At 32.7% G+C, this 26,216-nt stretch overlaps 1 protein-coding gene and 1 non-coding gene across 3 annotated transcripts in view; both read right to left on the bottom strand.

Annotated features, from left to right (window-relative positions):
- Positions 1 to 24,954, bottom strand: part of LOC141455676 (uncharacterized) — a 43,739-nt gene extending 18,785 nt beyond the window's left edge. Inside the window, exons 1-2 of one of the 2 annotated variants that reach the window (XM_074130924.1) lie at positions 24,676 to 24,954; positions 1,907 to 1,981 (exon numbers count right to left, since the gene is read on the bottom strand). In XM_074130924.1, coding sequence (XP_073987025.1) covers positions 1,907 to 1,981; positions 24,676 to 24,871 — 271 coding nt within the window. In that variant the 5' untranslated portion in view covers positions 24,872 to 24,954. Of the gene's footprint in view, positions 1 to 1,906; positions 1,982 to 3,479; positions 3,773 to 24,675 lie in introns of those variants that run through there. The other variant, XM_074130925.1, reaches the window with a different exon arrangement.
- On the bottom strand, positions 3,063 to 3,168 carry LOC141456614 (U6 spliceosomal RNA). Its single transcript, XR_012459894.1, has one exon. It is a non-coding gene; the product is annotated as a U6 spliceosomal RNA (small nuclear RNA).
- Positions 24,955 to 26,216: the final 1,262 nt, after the last annotated feature.

Here is a 26,216-nt window from a genome sequence, read left to right as displayed (position 1 = left end):
ATTAACCGACTTCCTAAATCTCTTCTCGAACTGATTCCCTCCTCCTCAGAATCAGCATTTTAAGATTTCCGGATTTTTTTTATTTGATGAGGATTATTATAGAGTAAGTCAGTAACTTCTACATGATTGCCTCGTCAGTTAAAAATTTTATTTCAGAGACTAAGTAACCAGTATTAATTATTTTAATTTCAATTTGCCCTAATTTTTTTGGCAGAATAACGTTTTAAATAAACTCGTTCCACCATTGGATTCATTCCACCGTGGACAGAGTCCGCTTAAACAACGCTCCAGTATTACCTAAAGCTTTCAGTCAAGACACAAAACACCAACCATTGATGTTAACAATGAAAAAAATATGAAAATAATAAGCTTAAGCAGATTCCAATAATTTTCTTAAATATTTTTTATATAAATCAACGTACATTGCAATTTGTTTCTGTAAGACATATGTTCCACTGCCCTGAAGAATATCTTGACCGTAGCTTGAAAGCTTTGCAAATAAATAAATAAATAAAAAAATTATGACTGAAATTAGTAATAATCTTTCTTCCTGTAGGATCAATGAATCATTTACCAAAAAAAAGAAAAAAAGAAGAATGATCTCAACAGGTAGGTAATAAAAGTGGTAGGTAGACTGTAGTAAGTAAGGTAATAAAGACTGTATACTTACTTTGATCATCACATTATTACATTTGAACTTGTATTTTGCAAGATTGTAAGTAAGTATATGTAAGAAAATAAAGATTGCTTCAGCCAGGGAGTACCAAATTAAGCCTAGAGCTTAATGCTTTTGTAAAATTTTATGATAATATTTTAAAAGATTAATATTTTATTCTTAATATATCAATATTTCTTTCTTTATGGGAATTATCATTTTTTTAAGGGAAATAATGTTCTAACATCTTCTACCCACTATTTTATTCCTTAATTTCTTCAGTTCTTGGCAAGGTAACTTCAACCTCCCAGTGGTCTATCTAAATAATAAAACTTGCTTGTTTTCAATCCTATATTTGATAATAGCATATACTAGATTTGTGTGTTAATAATAGGCTTCATTATTAACAATAGTCACTTTGTTTTGTGTAGATAAACTGACGATTATTTTTGTAATCATGAACCCAAATGATTAGCATGTAAGAGGTTTTATAACAAGTATATTTTCAATGCTTTTATCTTTACATTTTACAAAAATATTTGGGCCTCAAAGGGTTTCTTGCACTCAAGTTCCTTCTAAGAGAAGGGTGATACTGTGTGTATTCCAATCTACCATAGTGTTTATAATGCCAGCTTGTCAAGAACAGAAAGGGAATATTAAGTGTAGTCACCATTTCGAATTTAATAAACTGTATAAAATTTTAAAAATTGGTAATAAACAAGTCCCACTGTAAGTTTTAAAAAAATAAATTTACGGTTTTGTTTCTTATCGTTAGAAGTAGTCTAACATTACGCATTTTTTTAACCATTACTATGTATTTAGACGAAACTCCTTGATTTGTTTCTCGAGCTACTAGCAATAGTAGCAATTGAATGCAAATTCAACGTGGGATTTCTGTGTATCGTGAATGCAAGAGAATGCATTGATACATTTTCGAGATAATCACGAAAACTGAGAAAGATCATTGAGTACACGTTGTATGCGACTGACTTTACCCCATAGTATCGTAGCGACGGTTGGAGTTATCCTATCTCGGGTATTAAGTTTGTGCTTTCTACGGTTTTCTTTTTTTACATATTTATTTCCAATACGCAGTATTGCTTAGAAAAGTATTTTCGTTTTAATGGAACGAGCTCCATTAATTCAAAACTCAAATACGGAACTGGAATCATACGCAAGTCTATCTCTTACAGATAGAGTTAGGAAATTAATATTTCCAGCATTTTTATGAAGCAAACAACATAATTTTACCTTTAAATCCAGCGTTATCAAAAGCAAAAACTGATTCGCCTCTTTCTGGGTCTGTTATCAGCACTAAGTGTTGTCCTGAAATGAAACATTCGATTAGTGGCTGCACAAATCTCTATTAATAAAAAATGTTAAAAGAAGAAGTGTAGTGAGGGCGGCAATTTGCTGGGGCACGGGCAGTTTATCAAAGATCCTCCTTTAAATTAAGGAAATCTTGTTCGTAACATTCACTCTTCCATTACTCCACTTCTCAGGATGTGACAAAATAATAGAAGGATTTTCTATAAACTTGAAATTGGGCTGCATTCATCAATCCTTCAAAAGATGTTAAAAACATATGAAATTTACTTTTGGAAATTTTACAACATTTAATATGATTTAAGTAACTTTACTTCATTAAATTTAAACAAAGAGAAACTGAACTGCGAATGAGCCTATTCCATGACGATTTAATGTAGTAATACTGTAACTACTTATCCCTACAAAATTTGTGCAGTCTGGCAAAGATTTATCTATTAATTATTAAAGAATGTATGTTTTAGAGTGGGCCTTACACACGTGGAGCAAACTATCCACCTGAAGTGTGTACAGCGTCGTGACAACTAAAAGGCACATCTGCGTAAAATTTTGAATCGATGACGCTTTACTCATGAAAATTGATTCACACGACGATAATTTGAAACGATTTAAGACTTCCCCTTAGTACGCGTAAGAACAGGATAGTACCTTAATATTACGTACAGAAGTACAGAAGCCCTAACCATTTTTTCCATGTAACAATTTTATCAAATTCGGGCGAATTTACATGGTTATTAGTAATAATAGTTATGAATAGGGTCTACTCCTCTCCCTCTGAACTGCATCAAGACCCCAAAAAGCATATCTACATCAAATTTCCTATGTTCCCTATAAAACATCCCAGAACTCTGGTGCCCCTAATAAAATTGCAGTTACAGAAGGGGTTCTCCAAGAGGAGATTTTAAGTCCTCTTATTTTCGCCCTCTATATTTTAAATAAAGGTATCAATATCAACAGCAAAGAAAGCCTGATAATGTTGCAATTTGCAAAATCGTCAATGCTGACGATGTAACTTTGCTGGCATTGTCATGGTTAGAAATCCAGAAGAGCTAAGTCTTTAAAGAGTACTTTTCTCGGCTATAGTGGCGAGGAATGTTTCAATATTTTTGCGTGTCATCTTTGCACCACGGCTACGCTAATCTTCTCAGTATCTTTCCAATTTCAGTACATATACCGCAGAAGCGTGTACAAGGAATGTTCTGTTTATGTGCTGAAGTGCCTTTTATTCTGAGTTTATTTATGTATATCTTCAGGAGTTAATATTTTGTTTATCTTTATAATTATTTATACTATCGTACTATATGGATATTGTTTGATTTGTGGTTTAACAATCTTATTTTATTTATTTTTTATGCAACAATACGAGATTCTAAGCAATGAAATTTTTAAATTTCAGTAAGCTACCAAATACAAAAGTAAATGTATGGTAAATAATAATTTGAGTTACCTATCTTAATTTAGCAACGTTTTATTTTGATAATATTTACAAAAATATTACCCGATTCATTCCTTGAAAAATATGTTCTTGCCTTGGGAAAGAAGCTTGTTGTTGGAGGAAGGTCATGTTTTCTGTTCTCATTTTCTGCTCACGATAAATACATAAGTAAATTCAAACCCAAAACCACTTTTCTATTTTAACCCCAGTTGAAACTTGCTTTAAAACTAGCTTTAAGTTGGGCGTCCGAGCACGTAAGCTACCATACATTTAAATATTGCTGAGTTGGGCTTCTTAGGTAAGCAGAGGCTTTTACAAAAAGGAGATTGATACAAACACTGATAGCAATGAAAAAGAAGATAAACAAGCTGAAATGAAGGAGTGCCTTGCCAACTTGCTGTCTGTTCAAATTGCCTTGGATGATCTCTGCTGAGTTGTTTACCTTCAACTCATTGCACGCACCGCATTCCTTGCGTCTCTCAAGTCTATCCGTGACTTTTCTACCAGCCGCTACTCCCAGTAATATGGATTCTCTTTTATAGTTTCATTACATAATAATAATTTTTGTAGTGAACAAAATAAATACAGTCACCAATGCTTCCACATGTGAAATATATGCATTATATGTTGGCATTTTTCGTCTCTCTCTCTTTAAATATATATACGAGTATATGCCGGTGGCTCAGAACGTGTGAAAATGTGCAATATCCAGTTTGCTTGGCCGAATCCATGGGAATCGCAATTGTTGTTGTAGTCTAATACCTCATTAAATTCTCTTTGATTAGCCTGAGAACTTTTTTCTTTCTTAAAATTTTCCATTAAACATGAGAATCAATCCCTCCAAATATAATGGCAAAATGTTTATTGCAGAAGAGGCGTAATGTAATGCTTTTTTTTTTGAGATTAATTAACAGTTGAGCACAGCAAGTAAAACTGAGAAGTTGAGCGGGGTTATTAATGCCTACCATATTCATAAGCTACCTAAATAATATCTTATATTACACTTTATTCCTTTCCAAATCAAATTCTTGATGTTTAATTCTGACAAGAGCGTTAACGAGTCGCTCTTCGTTGACGGACGTGACTTCTCTCGCTTCAAAGAGTTACAGACGCATGTTTTCTGTCGATTCAATACGCAAAATAAACACAGTTGCAATAACTTTCAATCATTAACCAATTTTTTAGTGTGGGTGTAATCCTCACGGACCAGGATTCTTCCAGAATCAACTTCTACTTGCTGACCAAGTCGCTTTTCTAGGACTGATTCTTTACTTCATTGTTTATTATTGAATTTCTTCTATTTTTACCATGGTTAATTACATTAGAAACTTTTATTAATTCGCTTAATTTAGACAGATTACAGTTTTTGAAATCATTGTGAGTAGGTGAATTTAGAACATTAATATGGTAAAAATAGATTTTTTTTGGACATCATATTGTTCAAATTATTCAATATTAAAACTGTCCGGTAGGACAGTTGTACGTATAAGGTTGATCGTCAAAAACTGCACGAAAAAGCTAAGATTGAAAAACACTCAAATTTGACAATTTTTTTCTCTTTTTCTATAAAAGATAAAATTCCCAAATTTGCTCTAAAATATAGGGCAAATCCTCCTTTATAGGTGTTTTTTTTTTTTGCAACAACCTAGATCTTATGGATTTCGAGAAAAAAGTTGCTGAAAATGAGCAAAAACGGCATTTTCAGAAATTGTTGTTACCTTTTTTGTAAACTGCGTAGCGCCTTAACGCGTGAACCGATTTTCATGAATGAGGTATCATTCGATTCGGATTTTTATGTAGATGTGCCTTTTGGGGGTATCGACGCTGTATATCGAATGGGAGAGGAGTTAGCCCCATGTATGTGAGATCCCCTCTAAAATTATTATCACTAATTACTCTGTAAATCTTGGCCCGATTTAGATGAAATTTGGCTGGATGAAAACGTTTTCGAAACGTTTTTCCAAGTAATTTTTTGTGTGTGGATTTTTTGGGGCCCCTAACTATAAGCATTCTTTTAAAAGATCTCTCCAGTGGTTACTGAACACCATATCAGGCTATAACGGAAGTATTGCTTATTCCAAATGTTAAGAAAATCTGTAAAGCAGATATGTAACTTTGCAGAATAGCAAAATAAAAATTATCCAAAAGGTACAAAAATCTCCTTAACAAAAACTTACAGTTTAAAAGTTAAGTATAAGTGATAGAATTGATGATAGAATGGTTCTTAAATTGAGAAGACACGTTATAAATTCTTAAGACTTTATTTAAGCAAAACACTAATCACATAAAAGGGCACAATACAAAATACAGAACGTATTACAATTTACACTTAGTTAGAATAAGACTCCATGTTACCGACGCTATGTTCTGGCGGCAATTACTAGAATTTCCCTCTAACATTAAAATTTCCCTTTAACAATAAGGGTTGATTAAAAGCCAAAAGGTACACAAATCAACAAGTATCCAACATTTCATTCATGCTTAGTTGATATAATTTAAGTAATTTTACTGCGTTAACTTTTCCTTCATATTTTTTAGGATGTATTAGATGTCACAGACCCTTACGCTGGCCACTTTCATGCATGAAATATTTGTTCGGTAATGAGCAGCACCCATTTAATTTAGATTGTATAGGAAGTATTATACTATTCATGTACAGGTTTAAACAAAAAAGGTTAATGAATAATATAATTGTTTTGAAGTCAAAATTAAAAATGCACGTACAAAGTGCATACCGATTTTATTTTGTTTTTGTTTTTGACATCTGTTTTAAGTGGAAGTTAAGCGCAGCAGTAGGAAGTAAAAATCATCGATTTAAGTTCATTGTTCAATTAAACTGATTGGTACTTTACTTTATACAGTAGTTAAGCATTAATAATAATAATAAGTAATTAATAATTAATCTAGTTTGTTAATATTAAATGTAAATGTAGTTTTCTTCAATTACATTGTTAATCTAGGAGTTCTCCCCATAATGTTATATATGTATGTACATGTAATATAAAATAGATATTCATATTTTTAGTTGGTTATAAAACTTCTTTATAACAAGTACCCAGTTAAAGGGCTACATTAAATTAAAATTAGAAAAATGAATGAATTATAATTGCAAGTATTATTTATTTGTTATTAACTATGTAATTTGTGTTCACGTAAGACGAATTCAAGACTGAAATTTTGGTTTAACTTCGTAATTCAAATTACAACAGTAATAGATCATCTCTAACTTTCCCTTTTTCCTTTTAATGTGTGACTAAGTGTGATGATTATTCAGAATAAAGATAAGAATAATTTTGAATAGTGTTAAAATGAAGTTCCTTTTAAATATTAATTATGATTTGAGATACATCTTTTAAAATCCTAACAAAAAAATATTTATAGGTGATAAAAGGCCAGCTCAAGGGTCTGTGACATTAAATTCTAAGAAATATGTTACTAGATGAAGTTATGAATGAAATGTTGGGTACTAGCTGATTTATGTACTTCAACTTTTAAAACTTAAGGAGTATTACTATCGCTATAAGAGAGTAACATTGTTTCTGCCATTTTTGTAATAAAAATGTTTACCAGAAAAAGCAACAATGTTTTTTAAGCCCCATTTAGATAATTAATAAATATTTATGCTTAAAACATTAATAATTTTACTTAGAAATTAGTTATTATTTTATATTTGATTATTAATAGTTTCCACCATATTATTCTTGGGTATACTTGGTGTATAGTTGGGTGACGGTCTTTATAGCTTGCAGTTCAAGTAATGGAAATTGTAATTTCTTAAACACTTGTTTTTATCTGTATTGGAGGTGGAGAATGTAAAGCCGGTGTTCTGCTATCGTCTCACAAACCGTGGCGTAAACTGCGGATATTCCTCAATGGAAAATTAACCTCTTTTTCCCTGAGTTCATGCACATTGAAAAAAATACCAATTCCAGTTTTAATTAAATTTAAATTTGTTAAGAGGAAGAGGCAAAGAATAAACAGAAATGGGTAAGGTGGGTCGTCGACCTACAGACGGCCGCTTGCCTGCAGCGCTCTGGCTATCTGTTACAAACATCGCACTTCTCACCATTAACAAACTTCTTTATTTTACCTAATACTTTTAGCTCGCCTCCATCCAACTAATATTAATAGATATGTATTAAAATATTCTTTTTGCCTTCTTTTGGCGCGCATTAAAGTAGGCTTATTGCTTTCTTCAAGAATCGATAATCCCTGTAATTATTTACACATAAAGTGATTTCTTACAAAGATTTAACCGATTCAAGAACATTTTTTGAATTTATTATAAACAAAAAGAATTTAATTTTGCAATAATAATAACATAATCAATATTCAGCAAATGTTTTAATTTGGTTTCTATTGGTAAGTATAAAATTCTTTTTCAGAATTTTTTTTCGCGCAAATAGAATCTATGGAGCAAAATAAAAGCAAAGGATGTAAGGCTTAACAAATAGTACGTAAAAAAGCGGGCAACCTTAGCCAGAGCTTAAAGTAATAACGGAAGAGTTAAAAAAGAGTTTAATGTGTTATTGCCAGTAAGCCTCAACTGGCCACAACTCTCCACTTATTAATGTTAGTTCGGTTTGTAAATAAGGCTGAGGATAATAATAATTAAATCCTATTAATGATCTGTAGATGGAAAACTAAATTTGGATTAGAATGCGCAATTGATATCGCAACTAAGTAAGCTGTTTTTTTATTTGTCAACGTTAATATACTCTTCACTATAAAATGTCCGGGATCTCTGCACTGTTGAATTCATTTTTATTATGGATAATCAACAAACATTATTGGGACCTAGCCCATCAAATTCCCAAGCGAAACCCTCAATCTAACGCAAACTAACTCTCTCTCTCCTCCCTGCACGCAACCTAATCCAAAATCCATCCATATATCCCCATCCCTTATGATCCTTATTCTACTGGAAAAGATTTGACAACAAAACGATAATCATTTGGAAGGGCAGGCAACAGTAAAATCTGCCAAATGGTTTTAGATACAGAAGCGAACTATTCCATCAATCAGAAAAGTTCCCTTGAAAGACGCTAGGTAATCACGACATTCAATGGAGGGGGAAGATGCAGGAGGAACCTATATCACCATTGAGGTGAGTTTTAAAACAACCCCATTATGTTTTTGAGACTATTTATCCGGCCAAATAATCTACTCCGCAAATAGCGCCTTCCGGTTGATCAAAATGTCAAAATATCAAATTTTAACCACTTCCCTTTTGGAGTTATGCCACTATCAAACACACACACATCCTCAGTCGCAAGTAAATCAGCAGCATAGCTTTCAAAACAAAATATTGCTTAATTTAAAACACAGAATAAGTAAATGGATGTAAATAGTTGCAGTGTTTTAAGTCGAGTGATGCTGTGATGTTGCGGGGTACAGGTACAAATGCCTGCTTCGACTACCCGGGCTCGTTCCCCCAGGAATATCAAACCGGTTCTGGTTTAAATAATTTCTAGCAGTTGTTATTATCTGTTCTACTACTTGGAAAGGACCATGAAGATGTTCGGTCTAAGTTCTTCTTGAAGCAGGGCGAACCCCCTCCAGTTCGCCCAACATCATCAAACACGACACTGTCTACTTCCTCCTCATTTTTTATCTTCAATGAAAGTAATAGAAATGACTAAGAAACCTTTTAACTTATATTTCACAATTCTTGAACCAATGAACAATAAAACTCCTGATTAGTGTCTGTAATATTTTCTGTGTTTTACAAAATGAGGTAACATTAGGGATTCTTTCTTCAGAGGCGTGTCTCTCTAAAAACGAGGCTAGGCTGTATGCCTTCGCATCCTTTTTCCATTTTCTTAAAGTTAGACCAATTTAGGTGATTTTTTTTTTATTGAGGACAAAATTCATTTCGCAACTTTTATAACCCTCCACATCCATCGATTAATAGCTAGAGTTAATAAAGATGTTAAATCACATTTGAGCTTCAGACCCGCCCACGTCACCTAGTTGGACTTTAAAAAATAGGCGACTACTTTACTTTACAATACAGTCCCCTTGAGAGGCACTGTTTAGTTGAGATTAATCAATCATGACAATCCTATAAACCTACGATCATCAAATAAGTCTCTTGACGACAGTCCCGCAGCCTTCTTGGCGTTTTCGTCAGCCTCGGCCTCTGCCCCTTCTCTTTTTCAACACTCTCACCAGCTTGATTCTGCTAATTCTTCCGAATGCTTCCAAATTTTCATATCTGAAACGAGATCTGTGTTGCCGAATGTATTTCATTCTTATGTAGGTCAATTAAAACCCAACCTTTTTTCAAAAATAACTAACTACCTTCATCATGTCATCTGTAATTCGGTTAAGTTATGGAAGGTACATCAGAACGCTCTAATTATCTTTATACTATTACAAGATCACCAGCATTGTACCTTTAACCTTTATAAGAACTTTTTCTTTAAAAACTTTTATTTCTACTGTTAGTCCAAAACATGTCGTCTGGCTTCCTCTTGCACTCGATAATTCTTACTCATGTTTCTAATATTATTGGTTGGTTTCTAATGAAAAACAAAAAATAGGCAATTCTGTTCCTTCACATCTCTGGCCATCCCATTTACCCCCTTTTGGTTGACAAACTAATCTCAGGTTGTGGTAAACGGGTTTTTTCTGTCCACTTCTTCGAATTTCTTCGCTGTAAAATTCCTTAGTCGCTTCCACTTAAGATACTCACTCCTCTCTCTTTAACTAATTACTAATACTAAAACTATTTTACAATAGTGGTAATATCTCTTTAGTATCGGTTTAGAAAACTATTCTTCTTCACAATTATTCCTTTTAATTCTTCTATTTTTATTAGCTTCTCTTTTTTCTTTTAAATTTAAAAGTTTTGTTTTCTGACCAGTTTAAAAAAATTATTAATTTTTTTTTTAATTTTTGACGGTATGCATGTGCTTTTTGCTACAGATTCCAGTGCTTATCCCTCTGGAAATATAATCCCTTTTACGGACGTGCACAAACATTTTTCGAAAACGTTTCTTTTAGAATGGTTTCAAACTTACTCCAATCTCCTTTGGCTCGTTTATTTTGTTTTTAAATAGAGAAAATAGAGTTACTAACCTGTTAGGCGTGTCCTCCAGGTAGGATGTTACGATCGAATTCCAAATATCTGTGGTCTGAAAGATTATCTTCCAGTGAAAGATTTCTTAAGTTCAGAACGCAAGAACAGGATTGAATTGAGTAAGTCTCTAGTAAGGTAATCGCCTATTTTTTCAGGAGGGGCTTAACGTCCAACTACCTATTACTTGTCATGGACGGGGGCGGAAGCTCATACTTTACTGTAAACAATTTTTTCTAACAAATAAAAAGTAGTCAAACGCTGGATTCGAACTGGGGATCTCCCACTTACAAAGCCACGCTCTTGACCACCAGACCAACACCCGCAGCCTTTGATGCCGCAGCTCCATTGATGCTGTGTAAAGTAGGATGATCATTGTCATAGATAATTGATCATGATCATTGATCAGAGTAATTAATGATTTTTTTAACAAAAAACGATTGTCTCTTTATCAAACTATGATTGTGCGATTTTTCACCTCAATTACTATCTGCATTGATAACGTAGTTTTTACTGACAAATTTGTCTAATTTTACTTAAGAAATGTTGAAATCTTGTTTGACACCGTTATTTAACTCCATGTAAATACTAGCCAACACAAAGTTAGCGATTTTTTCATTATTTATTTTCAATACTGTTCACACTTAATAATACAACATCCAGCGTGTGAGGCATCACAATGATGTCATCCCGTTCCTACCTGTCGCTTTCTGATATATTCTGTAATTTTGGAAATATTCTACTACTTTCTGTTGAAACTACAGAAAGGTTCCTGAACTAATGAAATATAATTTTCCCTGGACAAAAGTTCACTTAGATACATGTATAATGATTAAACGACAAAAGTACACAAATCAGCCGTATCCATTTCATTCGTATTCGTAATTTCAGCCAGCTAGAAACGTTCAAAAACGTTTATGAGTTTAATTCAAATTTGTTCAACATTTTCCCCCATTTTTTGTTTAAATTGATTTATGTTACAACTAATGGTGCTTTCTAAGAACTTTAACTTCGCCTTTGAACAATGTTTTCATAAGTTATTAAAAACATATGAAATGTAATTTTAGAATTTTTATAACTAAAGAAACCATTTAAATAATTTGGCCCGAGATGTATTATGGGTCGGTGGGTGCATAGCCCAAGTATGATGTTAGAATAAGAGCATTCAGATATTGAATAGGAGAAGAAATTCTCTTCAAGAGTAAATAGCCGGAAGTTGACTAGCGCGGAGAAGCCAGTTTATTGACAGGCCAGGCACGACACACTGAGAAGTGCTCCCGCGCACCTTTTATCAACTTCCTTTTACAACTTCTTTTATTTGTCACTTTAAAGAAAACAACGATATTACAACCTTCTTAGATTTTTGAAGTCTACCTCTTATAAAAAAGCAGTTTTACCCTCCACTCTAATTTTCTTCGACAATTTATTGCATGCTTGTTATGGATCTACTTGGTAGTTGGACGTTAAGCCCAGCCTGAAAAAATAGGCGATTACTTTACTTTTCACCTAGTTACTAACTTTACCCAGTTATGCAGCTCATGTAATTTATTGGCAACTCATCATTCATATATCCAACATCAAAGTGCTATTTAAAAAAAAAATCCGCCAGAAGATGAGCTTGCTTTTAAAATACATTCCTGTCAGAAATCGTATTAATGTAGACTTAATGAATCAATTTAAAATTCCAACGCCTATAAATTTACAATACTTAAATTAAAATTAATTTTCAATTCGAAACAATGTTTTTTAATGTACCAGCATGTCAGCTACTGGATTCGATGGCTAAAGGGCTGAAGTGAGGCGATTTGCTCCAAAATCCTGGCTCAATACGGCTTTCCAATGGATGCCGTAAAGGACGTAGCGAGGGAAGAAGAGGAGCCATCCATGCACGAGAGGTTTTAAAAGATATGGTGTTAATGGCCAAGTTGTCAACGTGCCAAAATACATATATGTATATACAGGGTGTTTCAGGGTTAATGGTCCTAACTGAAAATATGAATTTAGGACCACAAAACAAGAAAAATGTTTTCTATAAATGCAAAAAAAGTAGGCCTCAAAACAGCGTCGGCATCATGAAAGGAATTCATCTACCATAAGAATATAATTGATCAGAATCATCAAATCTAGTACGATTTTTTGCAAACGTGTAATTTATTAATTAATTTATTTAAGAACAATATTCAAAAATATAAAATTTACATTATAAATAATAAAATAAAATAAAAAGAAGAAAATGGTATATGAGTTTAAATGAGTGTTAGGAACCAATTTCGAAAGAAAGAAAGAAACGAAGTAGGTTAAAATGAAAAACAAATTAATAGTGTCTTCCAACTACTTTATTAATAGAAAATAATGACAATTAAAAGGAAATAAATAAATAACAAAGAAAATGAGAATCGGTATCTTTCTTTCACAGCAGCAATTGCCGAAAGGCACTGGAAACGCTGTTATTTTATTTATTTATTTTTTTTAATGATCTTCATTCTTTAAGATGAAGAGTAATTGAATCAATACCAGCAATCCAGGCGCCAATAACCTTAGATGTTGACACGCCTTAAATCATTAAAATAAATAAAATAACAGCGTTTCCAGTGCCGTTCGGCAATTGCTGCTGTGAAATTTTCCTCATTTTCTTTATTATTTATTTATTTATTTACTTTTAATTGTCATTATTTTCTATTAATAAATTAAACTCGGTATGGGGTCTCTTCGTTAAAAATAACCAAACCCATACCGACTGGCTTTGGGAAATATTTTTATACGAAAGGGATGGCGTTAGAATTAATCCTATTTACACTTATTAACGTTCCTATCTTAATTTCTTCCAAGTACCATTGTTCATATTTAGTTTCAACATAGTGATGGTTTACTTATATTTATTTATTTTTAAATTCCAAACGCTTCAATAATCAGAAGGGGAATCGATCATTTTGTGCATATTATTATGTATATGCATTGGTATAACCAAGTTATCGGCTTAATTTTTATTCGGCCATTTTACTTAATTCCACCATCATCCAAATAATCCTCTAAATCATTGATAAACAACGAACATAAAATCGAGCTTAATAAGTTACTTTGTCTCAATCCCATTTAGATTTGGAAGGAGCTGAATGAGCCATTCTTACACCAGACCGAACCATTGATATTATTCAGTAAATTTTTAACATCAACTAATTTTTAACATGAATCTGATGTAATTTAAAAATAAAGGACTACGCACGATCAAAGGGCAGATCCACATAAAAGGCGCCCACCTTATTTCTTACTTTACTCACTATTAAACTACTAAGTAAGAGACTTTAAAAATAATATAAAAAACATGTATTCAAAGAGCACCAAGTGAGCACTACAATACTCGCAGCACATTTCCTTAATTTAAAAATATATAAAATCACTACAAACAAACAAACAAACAAACAAACAAACAAACAAACAAACAAACAAACACACACACACACACACACACATATATATATATATATATATATATATATATATAGTAACGATTCAATTGTTATCTAATTTCCAAAAATAAAAAAGATTTAGGTATATTTGTTTTTAATATCTTCTCAAACGATTCATGAAAACTCGTTCTCAAGCGAATACAAGTTCACAGGCTTTCACAGAACGCCCCAATAGTAAGAAGAGAGATCGGTTTAAATAAAGAAGGCAATTAAAGGAAACTATTTTAATATTTGTTATAAACAAACAGAATTAATTATTAATTAACCCTTATTTTCAGGTCTAAACGATATATAAAGTGAAGTATCAATCAATTTAAAATCAAAGGATGAACTTGAGCCGACGATGTTAGTTTCCTAACCAGATTAATTAATCTGATGTTAAAAAATAAAATAATAATTTCTTCAATGTATCTGAGTGTTTGCATTTATTAAAAAAAGTCTTTAGAATTTTCTATTGTTTAAGCGATTCGTTAAAAAAAACTTTTGCATCAACAGTTTCATGGCTCTTATTACAATCAACCTAAGTGAAATGGAGTGTTACTCTTCATATTCATATGGTTGAGGCGGCCAAAAGAGCTAACTTTACACGAACAAATATAACCCCACTTCGTCCCACTACGAGATGGCCGACGTTTATTCGCTGCCAAGAAAGACTTCCGATATCTCGACTCACGGAAGGGTGTCAGGAAGGATGCGAACCGAGAGAAAAGAGAAGGCCTGTTTATTTTACGCGTGGTAATTCCAAGAACAACGGGTTTAATAATCAGGCGACTATTCATTTGCCTTAGAGATGTTAATATTTATGACATAATTTAAGATAGTAGTAAAGAAAAGTTTATTACCAAGTACTTCCAAGCAGCAAATATTAATGGGAAAAGAAATATTTAGTACTTTTAGGATTTGGTATCATCGTGTATGCATTTTTGAACGTAAATAATCTCTTAGCGAATGTATTTATTCACATGAATGTTAAGATAAATCTTTTAATCCTGTAACTGAAAGAAATTTTTAAATGCATTTCAACTCCACTAAGTGCAAGATTAGAATTTTACAGTAAGTAAAATGTGCAACCAAATTTGCTTAAAGTAGTGCCCCCCCTATATCTGAAATGCAGTCACAAATATCTTCCAAACAAATGTTAAGTATCGCAAAAACTCTTCCATTAAGTTAAATTTTAATTAAAACTGTCCGGTAGGACAGTTGTATAAGGGTTGATCGTCAAAAACTGCAGGAAAAAGCGTAACGTTGAAAAACACCCAACTTTGACAATTTTTTTCTCTTTTTCTATAAAAGATAAAATTCTCAAATTTCCTTTAAAATATAGGGCAAACCCTCCTTTATAACTGTAATTTTTTTGCAACAACCCAGATCTAATAGATTTTGAGAAAAAAGTTGCTGAAAATGAGCAAAAACGGCTTTTTTAAAAATTGTTGTTGTTGTTGTTCTTCTTCTTCTTCTTGTTACCTTTTTTGTAAACTGCGTAGCGCCTAAACACCTGAACCGATTTTCATGAATGAGGTGTCATTCGATTCTGAATTTTATGTAGATGTTCCTTATGGTGGTCTCGACGGTGTACACCGAATGGAAGAGGAGTGAGCCTCATGTATCTGAGGCCCCCTCCAAAATTATGACTAATTACTCTGTAAATCTTGGCCCGATTTTGATAAAATTTGTTAGGATGATAAGGTTAGGACTCCCCTACGTAACAACAAAGCGACGATCTGCTCTTACACTTGTTAAGGGGAAGTAGAGCATTCGTTTCACATTATCGACGCGTGAACCGATTTTCATGAATGAAGTGTCATTCGAATCGAAATTTTGTACAGATTTGCACTTTAAAAGTCTCGACGCTATGCCTCATAAGGTGGGGAGTTTGCCCCACCCAAATAAGGCCCTTTCTAAAACTATTATTACCAATATTTCTATAACGCTTAGTCCGATTTCGATAAAATTTAGTACGAAGAAGTGATTAAAGCTCCTCTACGTGGCTGTGAAGTGCCATCATGCTCTTACACCTACTAAGGGGAAGTACTGCAATCGTTAAAACTATCAATGAGTGAACCGATTTACATCAATGAATTGTCGTTCGATTCAACATCTTTGCCTTTTAGGGAGAAGTACTGTAATCACAGTTTATTTTTCTTGCTCCTCTTAAAAGGAAGTACTGAAATCGCATTTTAATTTTGCTATTCACGTACAAATTACCTTCCTATTTTATTCAAAACGCTTTCTCAAAAAAATTGTTTTTGAGGATGGTTTGGGGACCGCAACTATAATCATTCTTTTAAAGATCTCTCCAATGGTAGTTACGGTTCCGACTTAGCACCTTATCAGGTTATAATGATAAAATTAAAATTTATTATTCCCAATTTTAATAAAATCTGTAAAGCAGATATGTAACTTTGCAAAACATACAAAAAGGAAAATCTATCCAAAAGGCACAAAAATCTCTTTAACAAAAACTTACAGTTTAAAATGTTAAGTATAAGGGTTGATTAAACGCCAAAAGGTACACAAATCAGCAAGTACCCAACATTTCATTAATACTTCATTGATATTATTTAAGTAATTTTACTGCATTAATTTTCATTCATATTTTTTAGAATTTATTAGATGTTTCACAGACCCTTATGCTGGCCAGTTCATTCATTTTCTTTTTCTTTTATTTTATGATTTAAGGCGCGTCAACATCTAAGGTTATTGGCGCCCGGAGCTTTTTTCAGTGCACTGCCGGCCTCCGTACAGCGTTCTCTCGTTACAGACAACACTGTCCATCACCCGGACAGTGAGCTGTTAGAAGCTCTTAGAAAGAGAAAATCTAAGGGTCTGCAGCTGGATTCAAACCCGGAACCTCCACATGGGAATCCAATACGCTAACCTCATAGCTAATCCCTTCCCTTTGTTCATTCATAATATTTTATTTTTTTGTTATAATTATGATAAAATGTATATTATATCTTCGTAATTAAATAGGTACTTTATTTTAGCTTTATTCCAAATTATTCTTCAGATTTATCTTTATTATGCCCTTTATTCTGAGTAGTCACATATATATATGTACATGCACGTTGAAGTAGAAAAAGACAAAGGCAGAGTCGGCTACTATTTAAATTTGAATCACGGATTTAAAACAATATTTCAGTCTAGAATTCGTCTTTCCGAAGTATTTGTGAGCACAAATAACGCGTAGGTAATATCAAGTAAATTATTCAACAATAATTATTCATTTCTCAATTGTAATTTAATGTAGTCCCTCTAATTTTACTTATAGTAAAATACTGAAATAATTATGTTAGCTGTCATAAAAATATGCATATCTTATTTATCTTATATTCCAAATATATAATACTGTGGGAAGAATACCTAGATTGAGAATGTAATTGAAGAAAACTATATTATTTGCGATAAAGCCAGATAATTATTACCTATTATTATAAACGTTTGACTACTACATAAAGTAACAATTACTTTAATTGAAGAATGAACTTAAACCGACGATTTTTATTTAAAAATAAAAATAAATAAATGAAATCATTGATGAAGGTTGGTGTAAGCATTTTTTAAAAAAGTTTTTGAATTTTTCAGCCTCATTTTTTTTTTAATTTTTTTTAATAAAGTTTTTCTTTTTAACCTGTGATAAATAGTTTGTTGATTAGATATTAAAGTCAATCTAAGTTAAATGGTGTTCTACTTGAACAAATATTTTGTAGATTAAAATGGCCAGCATAAGGGTCTGTGAAACATCTAATAAATTCTAAAAAATATGAATGAAAATTAATGCAGTAAAATTACTTAAATAATATCAATGAAGTATTAATGAAATGTTGGGTACTTGCTGATTTGTGTACCTTTTGGCGTTTAATCAACCCTTATACTTAACATTTTAAACTGTAAGTTTTTGTTAAAGAGTTTCATTAATAGCATTTGAGTAATTTTACAGTATTTACTTTTCGTTAATATTTTTTAGAATTTATTAGATGACACAGACCCTAAAGCTGGCTGGCTATCTTCATTTACAAAACATTTAATCACAAGTTAAAAATAAAAACTTTATAAAAAATAAAAGTAATTATGTGGCTAAAAAATATAAAAACAGTTTTACAAAAATGCTTTACCAACATATTTCAATGATTTTATTTATTTTTTAAATAAAGATCTCACTAATACACTTTATGTATCAGTTAAGCGTTCATAATAATATGTAATAATAATAATACTAAGCTAATATGTATTGTGGGTCAAGATTCCAAAATCGTTCAAAATCGGGCCAAGATTTACAGAGTAATTAGTCATAATTTTGGAGGGGGCCTCAGATACATGAGGCTCACTCCTCTTCCATTCGGTGTACACCGTCGAGACCCCCAAAAGGCACATCTAATAAAATTCCAAATCGAATGACACCTCATACATGAAAATCGGTAACGCGCGTTTAGGTGCTACGTTGTTTACAAAAAAGGTAACAACAAGAAGACCAAGAACATTTTCTGAAAATGCTGTTTTGCCCATTTTTTGCAACTTTTTTCTCGAAATCTATTAAATCTGGGTTGTTGCAAAAAAATTAGTTATAAAGGAGGATTTGCCCTATATTATGCAGAAAATTTGGGAATTCAATTTTTTATAAAAAACAAAAAATTGTCAAAATTGGGTGTTTTTGAACATTACTCTTTTTCGTGCAGTTTTTGACTTTCAATCCTGCCGGACAGTTTTAATAAATCCCATATCCCCTCATCACCTAGATCAATGCCATAAGGGGTAAGTGTGGTCATATGTAAGGTTTGCTGAAAATTTTATGGAAAATATTTTTGATTTTGCCTGTCGTAGCATAAATATTTTTTCCCCACTAACAGCTTTCGGACTTTCATGCATCATCAGTGTGAAGATTTCAACTTCACTTATTTTACCGTCTCGCAATACACTTGTTGTATGGCAAGCGGCACTAACGACCCTGGCCGCCGATACCCCCCAAAAAGTTTTGGAAGGGGCTAGTAATGCAATTTTCAATTTCTTCAGTTGGTGATTCCTTACTTGTGTCTTTATTTGATTACATGGCTGTTATTAATCCAATCCCAAGTTCTGTCCACCTGCTTTGCATCCGAATTTAATGTAGCTTACACTTGTGTTATATTTAAGTGTAATTTGTTTGATGCAAGAAAAACTAAACGTATGAAGGAGGAGACGTAAGAGCAGAACTTGCACACTTGTGGCTATGAGTGGCATATTAAGCCAATCCTCCGAACAGACATCAATGGCAGGCGCAGCCCAACTAGTAGAATGTGGGACCGGTTTGGACGTACCTGCGCCCCCCTACTCTTGACATCCAAACACTGCTCGGAATTCTAGCATTACTTTCATCTATTCCAAAACATACAGCGCTGGTGCCAATTTGGCATTCTACCATGTGCCTAAGTGTTGGAATGGAACTGAATAATCTGGTGGAAAACATCGTATACGAATTTCTTTTGCTGCAAATATAATTAGAATAAAATTTTGTACTTCCTCATGAAGAACTATTCATGAGGTCAAATTTTCAAAACCAATTTTCGATATATTTAAAGTGTTATGTCTCGCTACCACAACATTGTTCAACTGAGCACCGCGAGCAGAGAAAATAATAAGATCGTGTGCCTAGTATCCATTAATATTAACAATCTGTTGGAATTTCTATAAAATAATTTACAAAACATATTATAAAAATTACTTGCACATGGACTGTATCCGTCCAAGTTGTCTCTCTCTCACTTAAACAATAAAAATCAAATATAGAAAAATGAAGCAGCTGCTGTCTTCTAAGTAAATTATCAATTAATTTATAAAAATAATGAGAATACTATAGTTAAGTGTCTAAAATAAACAGGGAAATTAGAAACATTCTATACTTCCAAGCTCTAGTGGCATACTCATTTAAATTATCCTAACCAAATGTACTACTTAAATGATCAATTACATCTACCAATCTATCACCATTGTATACAACTCTATACCTTCCATTCTTGCTGTCCACAAACTAAAAACAAATCTACCTTCCTCTACATCATAAATTTCCTAAATTGTTTTGCCTACCTTTTCCAAATTGAAAAATAATTATAATCTGTGTACAACCAGTAACACTATAACTATACCCAGTATACACATCTTTTATTTAAAGTTTAATGAAAACGATTTTTTTTTCACAAAGGGATTCCCCCGATTTACCAGTTTTTTGAAACGTTATTCAATGAGACAAAGGGCATTGTCAGAAATATTGTTTGTCTGGAAAAGAATGATCTTTCTTTTTAAATCCTAATTCACACCATAAATATTTCGAGGAATGAGTTCATTTTTTGCGCCGAAATCCAACCTGTTGAATATTCATCAGGTTTGTCAATATGTAACTTTCGGCACAATTAAGTTCAACTGTTTATCTTCTTCTCGAGTTCTTAAGAATTTAAAATACGGAACTTGAACTATTTAATAGTCTCTGACAAACCAATTTTTCAAAGACTCGGTACTTTACTTGGATTCGGATTTGAATTGACCGTAATTTTTAAATGTAGATGAAAGAGGTGCAGGCTTTGAAGACTATAGTTATTTACGATTTCATAAGTGAGTAGAAAAAATTAATTAACAAAGTTGAAAGAGCAGTATAAAATACGCGATATTAATGATTAACCAGTAAAGAATGTTTTATTAAATTCCGTTATCATTTAACATTATCCTGATAAGGTTAGAGTAGTTTCCATCCGCTACATAATGCCCCTTTTCTTTTATTTTTTTAATATTGGTCGTGTAATATTTTCTAATCGTATAATATTTTCTAAATCGACCACATACATTTTTATTCTTAACATAAACAAAGATTTGTCCTATTTATCTGAGGTCATCTGAGAAAAAGTTTCCCAGATTTTTCAAGTTTCTTTTCGAACTCTTTAACTTCCTTTCTTTAACAATCTAATGGTTTATTAAAGTTTTGATTATCTGTATTTTCAGTAATGACCCCAGAATTTTTTCCCAAAGTGTGGGGTTTAGTTTTAGGCTTAAATGGTTTATTTTTTACAACTTGTTATAAATAATTAAACCAATTATTTCTTAAGGATACAAAACAATTTACAGCATAAAATAAATATAAATAAATATTACTGTTCGTCTCACTAAAAATGAAATAATTACTGCAGCTTATGTACGTGTAATACTCTAGGAAGTCGCAAGACAGAAGATGCTATGGTGTTCAGCGCTAAACCGAATTTAGGAAATGATAAGTAAAAATGCATTTCGTACAGCTTCGCCATTGTTTTCTAGAAATCTGGCCCCGAATATAAGAATTCAAATCGATCAAAAGAGGCCTCAGTGAAAAGCCATAAAAAATGCGTTCTACCGATAAACGAAAATGCTTTTAATTTTCTAGTTAGCTCTAATCGCATACTGTACTAATCAATTCAGGCGATCTATAATATTTTTAGCTTTAACAGGATCCATTTCTTATTAGAGCTTTTCTATGCGTTCACTGCCTGTTGAATTGTACCCCACAGGATGGAACCTGAGCATACCAGCGTCCTCAGAATCGTTTAATCGCCCATTTTGAGGTCTTTACAGGAGTCAAACATGATGGTCTGGAAAAGTGTTTTGAGAATGCTCAAAAAACTGAGTCTAAGTCGCATAGATTGAAAGACTCCCTACAATCTCATCTAATCTTTCATCCAATTTTAAGACAAAGGAATTATGTTCATTAATTAATATAGTAATATTAAAATTGATATTCATATTTGCAAATTTGCATATTTTTGGGATGGGCAACTACTATTACAGTATTTCCCTAATTATTTGATTATAAAACTTCTTTACAAGTAATCAATTAAAGGCACTAAATTTAATTATAATTTAGAATTGGATTACAATTACAAATTGATATTTATTTTTTAACTGTTTTGCTCTAACTGTAAGAGTAGAATTTCCTTTTTAAAATGACTCCGTGATTAAAAATAGGATAGTAAAAGATCAATTCTAATTTCCTCTTTTCCAATTATAATTATTATTAACGTCTTTTGTACTCTTAAATTTCCTACAAACTTGCATTTTTTACTAAATGTTACTTTAGCAAAACAATTTGTTGCACTAACCACACGACTTTTCACTTACAATGGCAAACAAATCTGATGTAACACCTTAACCGTCTTTTCACTAAAAACAAGTTTTTTTTTTAAACTTAAACTTTTTCTAAATGTTACTTTGCTCCCAAAAAATATGCATCATTGTGATGTTATTTCACAGCTAAAAAAATAGTCAGTATGGACAGTTTGAACTGCATATGCAATGTACGCTGCAAAAACAAATTCTATTAAATCATATGTATTACACATAATCTTCAAAACAACAACTTGCAGGTGGCCTTTTGGATAAAAAGGTTGTACTTGTTCTTGTCAGCCATTTTATATGGAAATTCTGCAATGAAGTATGTGATCAACAGTAAATTAGATTTTTAATAGCATAAAACAAAAAGTTTATTTAACACATGTTTTCGGAGGACCTCCTTTCTAAACAAATCAAAAAATCTTTTGTGAACAATTTAACACATTCTCTTACTAAATTCTCGGTGTTATAATGTTTACACTTTTTGAAACACTTAAGCTTTTTGGGAGGAGGTTTTTAGGGCGCGTCAACATCTAAAGGTTATTGGCGCCCAGAGCTTTTAACAGTGCACTGCCGGCCTCCGGTCAGTGTTCTCTCGTCAAGGGCAACACTGTTTATCATCGGACAGTAAGCAGTAAGAAGCTACTAGAAGAAAAAATCTAAGGGCCAGCAGCTAGATTCATTTTTAATTCTTACCAATATATTATCCAGAGATTAGTGTTTTTGATTGATGCATTAATCCAACAAGAAGAAAGAATATTGTCAATTTCAGCCTTTTTTTTTTTACTTTATTTTGTCCAAACTTTCCTGAATATGACCTGGTCCCAACGCCTTGGCAAAAAATAAAATTTGATTGAAATTTTTAATATTCTTACTTCTTATAATTTAAAATTCATTTTTACACTGAAATGACATTTTAACTTACCCCATCCCTTCTAGCCATTCCTAAAATAAATTTTATAAAAAAATATTCGGATTAAAGTTATTGATCTACTTGTATCAAATGTATAAGTTTCTAGCTGAATATTTAATAGCATTTTGGAAAAGTAAGGAAAATTTCCCCAATTTGGGCAATTTTCTTCAAAGCCAAAATTTCACAACAAATTCACTATCTTATCATAATGTGGAAGACAAATGATCGTACTTACACTAAAACGGTGCTTTGGGGAGAAGCTAATCGACGCTTTGAAGAAGTTCCCTTAAAAAAAGTTTTTAATAAAAGTTGTAGGTCAACACGAATTCAATGATTGCATTTCAATTGCCATAGAAAAAGACAAAATATGAAAGAAACATTTGATATAGGAGTAGTTGATATATTTCTAGCACTGAATATTAGCCTTCTTTATCACAAGTATTCATTTCCGTCCATTACACTCGAATGGTAATTCTCACTCTTTCTGAAATTCCTTGATCGAATCAAGCAGAGATTTCAAATAAAAGTTGATGATCCACTTATGGATATTGTGTATAGGAAGCTTAAAACAAAACTAAGATCCTGCGGTATTTACTAACGAAATGTAATGTATGTTCTTGTTATGACCATTCCGTTGTGAGGTTCCCTGAATCCAAAAAAAGTGGTTTTTAGGAATTGCTCTGTATGGTGTGTATGCATATGAACTCTCAAGTTCAAAGCGATAACTCGCCGGAAGTTAACACCTTAACTTTTTATGTGAGGATTCTTACGAGTCCTGCCTCAGGAAATCCATAAACCAGAGATGCCACTTCATAATGGAATGATTTTTGTACATCTTTTCCAAATATGGCTCTAACAATTTTCTTAAAATTGTTTTCTTTCTCATTGCATTTACATAAACATTTTTTCAGGAAAATTTGTTTAAGGGAACTTTTTGAGGAAAAGATGAGTAGACTAACCTCTGTTATATTACAGTATAGACCTGTTATTAAAGTAAGTAAAGTAGTGAAGTAATCACCTATTTTTTCAGGCGGGGCTTAACGTCCAACTACCAATTAGGTGTCGTGGACGGAGGCGACTAGCAAACATACTTTACTGTAAATTTCTTTTATTAACCATTAAATAAAATCAAAGGACTAAGACCGGGAATCGAACCCAATACCACAGTACATGTTAGCTTCGCAGGTCTCGCCTCTAACCGCTTGGCTACCGTGGTGCCTTAGTCCTATTATTATATCGTACTATACTTAGGTGCATTAATGTTTTTTTTTTTTTGAACAAGAATAATATTAAAGTTGTTTTTGAGTATAAGAAAATTTAATTAAGTAAACTGCGCTAAGAAAATGTCGAGGTGTGTTCGCACAGGTTATTTTTGTATTCAAACACCTTCAATTGTGGAGATTCACTTTTGTTTTAAGAGGATTGTCCTTGCTCTAGGGCCGATTCTTATTACATTTATGGTTGAGTATCAACTATCCGACTCTTTTCATGACTTCTGATAGGAAATTTAATGTTAAAGTACGCTTGAAAGAATGGCTTCTTTGCAGTAGGTCTGCGTTACCGTAATCCCTCTCTTTGAAAGATCCCCAAACAACCTGTTTCGGCGCTACAACTGTCACATCTTAAAAGTTTAACTTGATATTAGAACTGTATTAGCAATGGTGAAATTTGAGGTTAATTTATTGAATCACTCACCACTTTTGCCATTCCAATAGAGTTTCCACAAGAAATATGCACCAGCTTGAAGTGACAGCAATACTGTCAAAGTGCCGAACACGGCGCCTGCAATACTAGCGCCAGAGTAACAGAAAGACTGATCGACTTGTTGAGCACTCGCGGGCCATATACAGGTAACAATCACAGTAAACAGTAGGTGAACATAATTACACATTATGATTAGTAAGTAGGTTGTCTTAGACTTGAATTTTTACTCCGTACTTTCACATTGTTGGTTCAGTTACCACTGAAGTAGTGACTGGAGACAGGTAAACTCCACAAGTGTCTAAGTAGTGGGGGAATGCTACCTGGAGGGGCGCTTCACAGAGCCTCAATGCTTTAGTGAAAGCAATAGTAACTGCAACTGAAGCTGGGAGCAGCAAAGTACCATCACTCCATCGTTCAAATTTTTTCGCTTGGTGAAACACTTTAAGTGGTCATCGATGCTTCGTGTTGTCACTTATTGTAAGGCACAAAAATGCAACACACCATCCGTTATCACCCTCAAAATAACGGACTGCTTAACATGAACTCAGAACTTTTAAATCACCCCTGAACTTATCTGTGGAACTACTTTTTCCTTCATTCTTACTCTGACTCACGTTACACAGGTTATACTCAACAACGACGCCAAATATTTCTCTGTGCTCAACCCCTAGACACTTCATGACAAAAAAGACATAACCTTCAGACATTTCTTCATATATCTACTTTAAATCCAGTGGCGCACGCCAGCCTTTCTAAAAGCAAACAAACCAAAACCTGCTAATTGGTTGCTCTAGAAACATATTTTCTAAAAACCGTCTCAAATCCGCTATTTTCAGGATGCACAGACTTCACCCAAACAAACTAAGAAATTATCTAAACAACTATGTCTATTTTATCCAAAGCTGATGGCAACCTTCTAGCATCAGACATCCGCACACCCCTGATGACGCTAATTTCAATATCCACAGTACTCTTTAACTTCGTCATGCACAAAGGAGGGAATGCTGTAGTATCCCTCATAAAATATAACTGAAAATGAACTCCTACCTGTAGATTCCTAACAAACACGGTTTACAAAGAGAAGTGTGTGTTGATTAAACGACTGCAGGTACCCAAATCAGCAAGTACCCAACATTTCTCTCTTACTTCAGCACTTAATTTGAGCCAGATAGAAAGGGAAAGAAGAAACGCGTTTTATTTAAATTTGTTTCTAATTTTTTCCGGATTTTTCTGAAGTTTTTTCTTTAATACAATAAGGGCTTTCTGAGTACTTTGACACTTACTTTTCAACTATGTTTTCTTGAATCCCTCTATAGAACATATTAAAATGTAATAATTGATATCAATTAAGTAATTTCACTGCATTAAGTTTTCATGAATATTTATTAGATGTCACAGACCGTTATTCTGGCCATTTTCAACTTTAAAGATTTTTGTTCAGTGAAGAGAAGCTGACCATTTAACTGCAGCTATTACTGATTGTAATACTTTATCCGTCGTAGTACGCATGCGTAATGGTATCCCTGACCTGA

This window comes from Rhodnius prolixus, unplaced genomic scaffold (assembly GCF_049639745.1).
Source record: "Rhodnius prolixus isolate KJV_2025 unplaced genomic scaffold, Rpr scaffold_4, whole genome shotgun sequence".
NCBI lineage: Eukaryota > Metazoa > Arthropoda > Insecta > Hemiptera > Reduviidae > Rhodnius > Rhodnius prolixus.
This window is presented reverse-complemented; position numbering and strand designations above follow the sequence as displayed.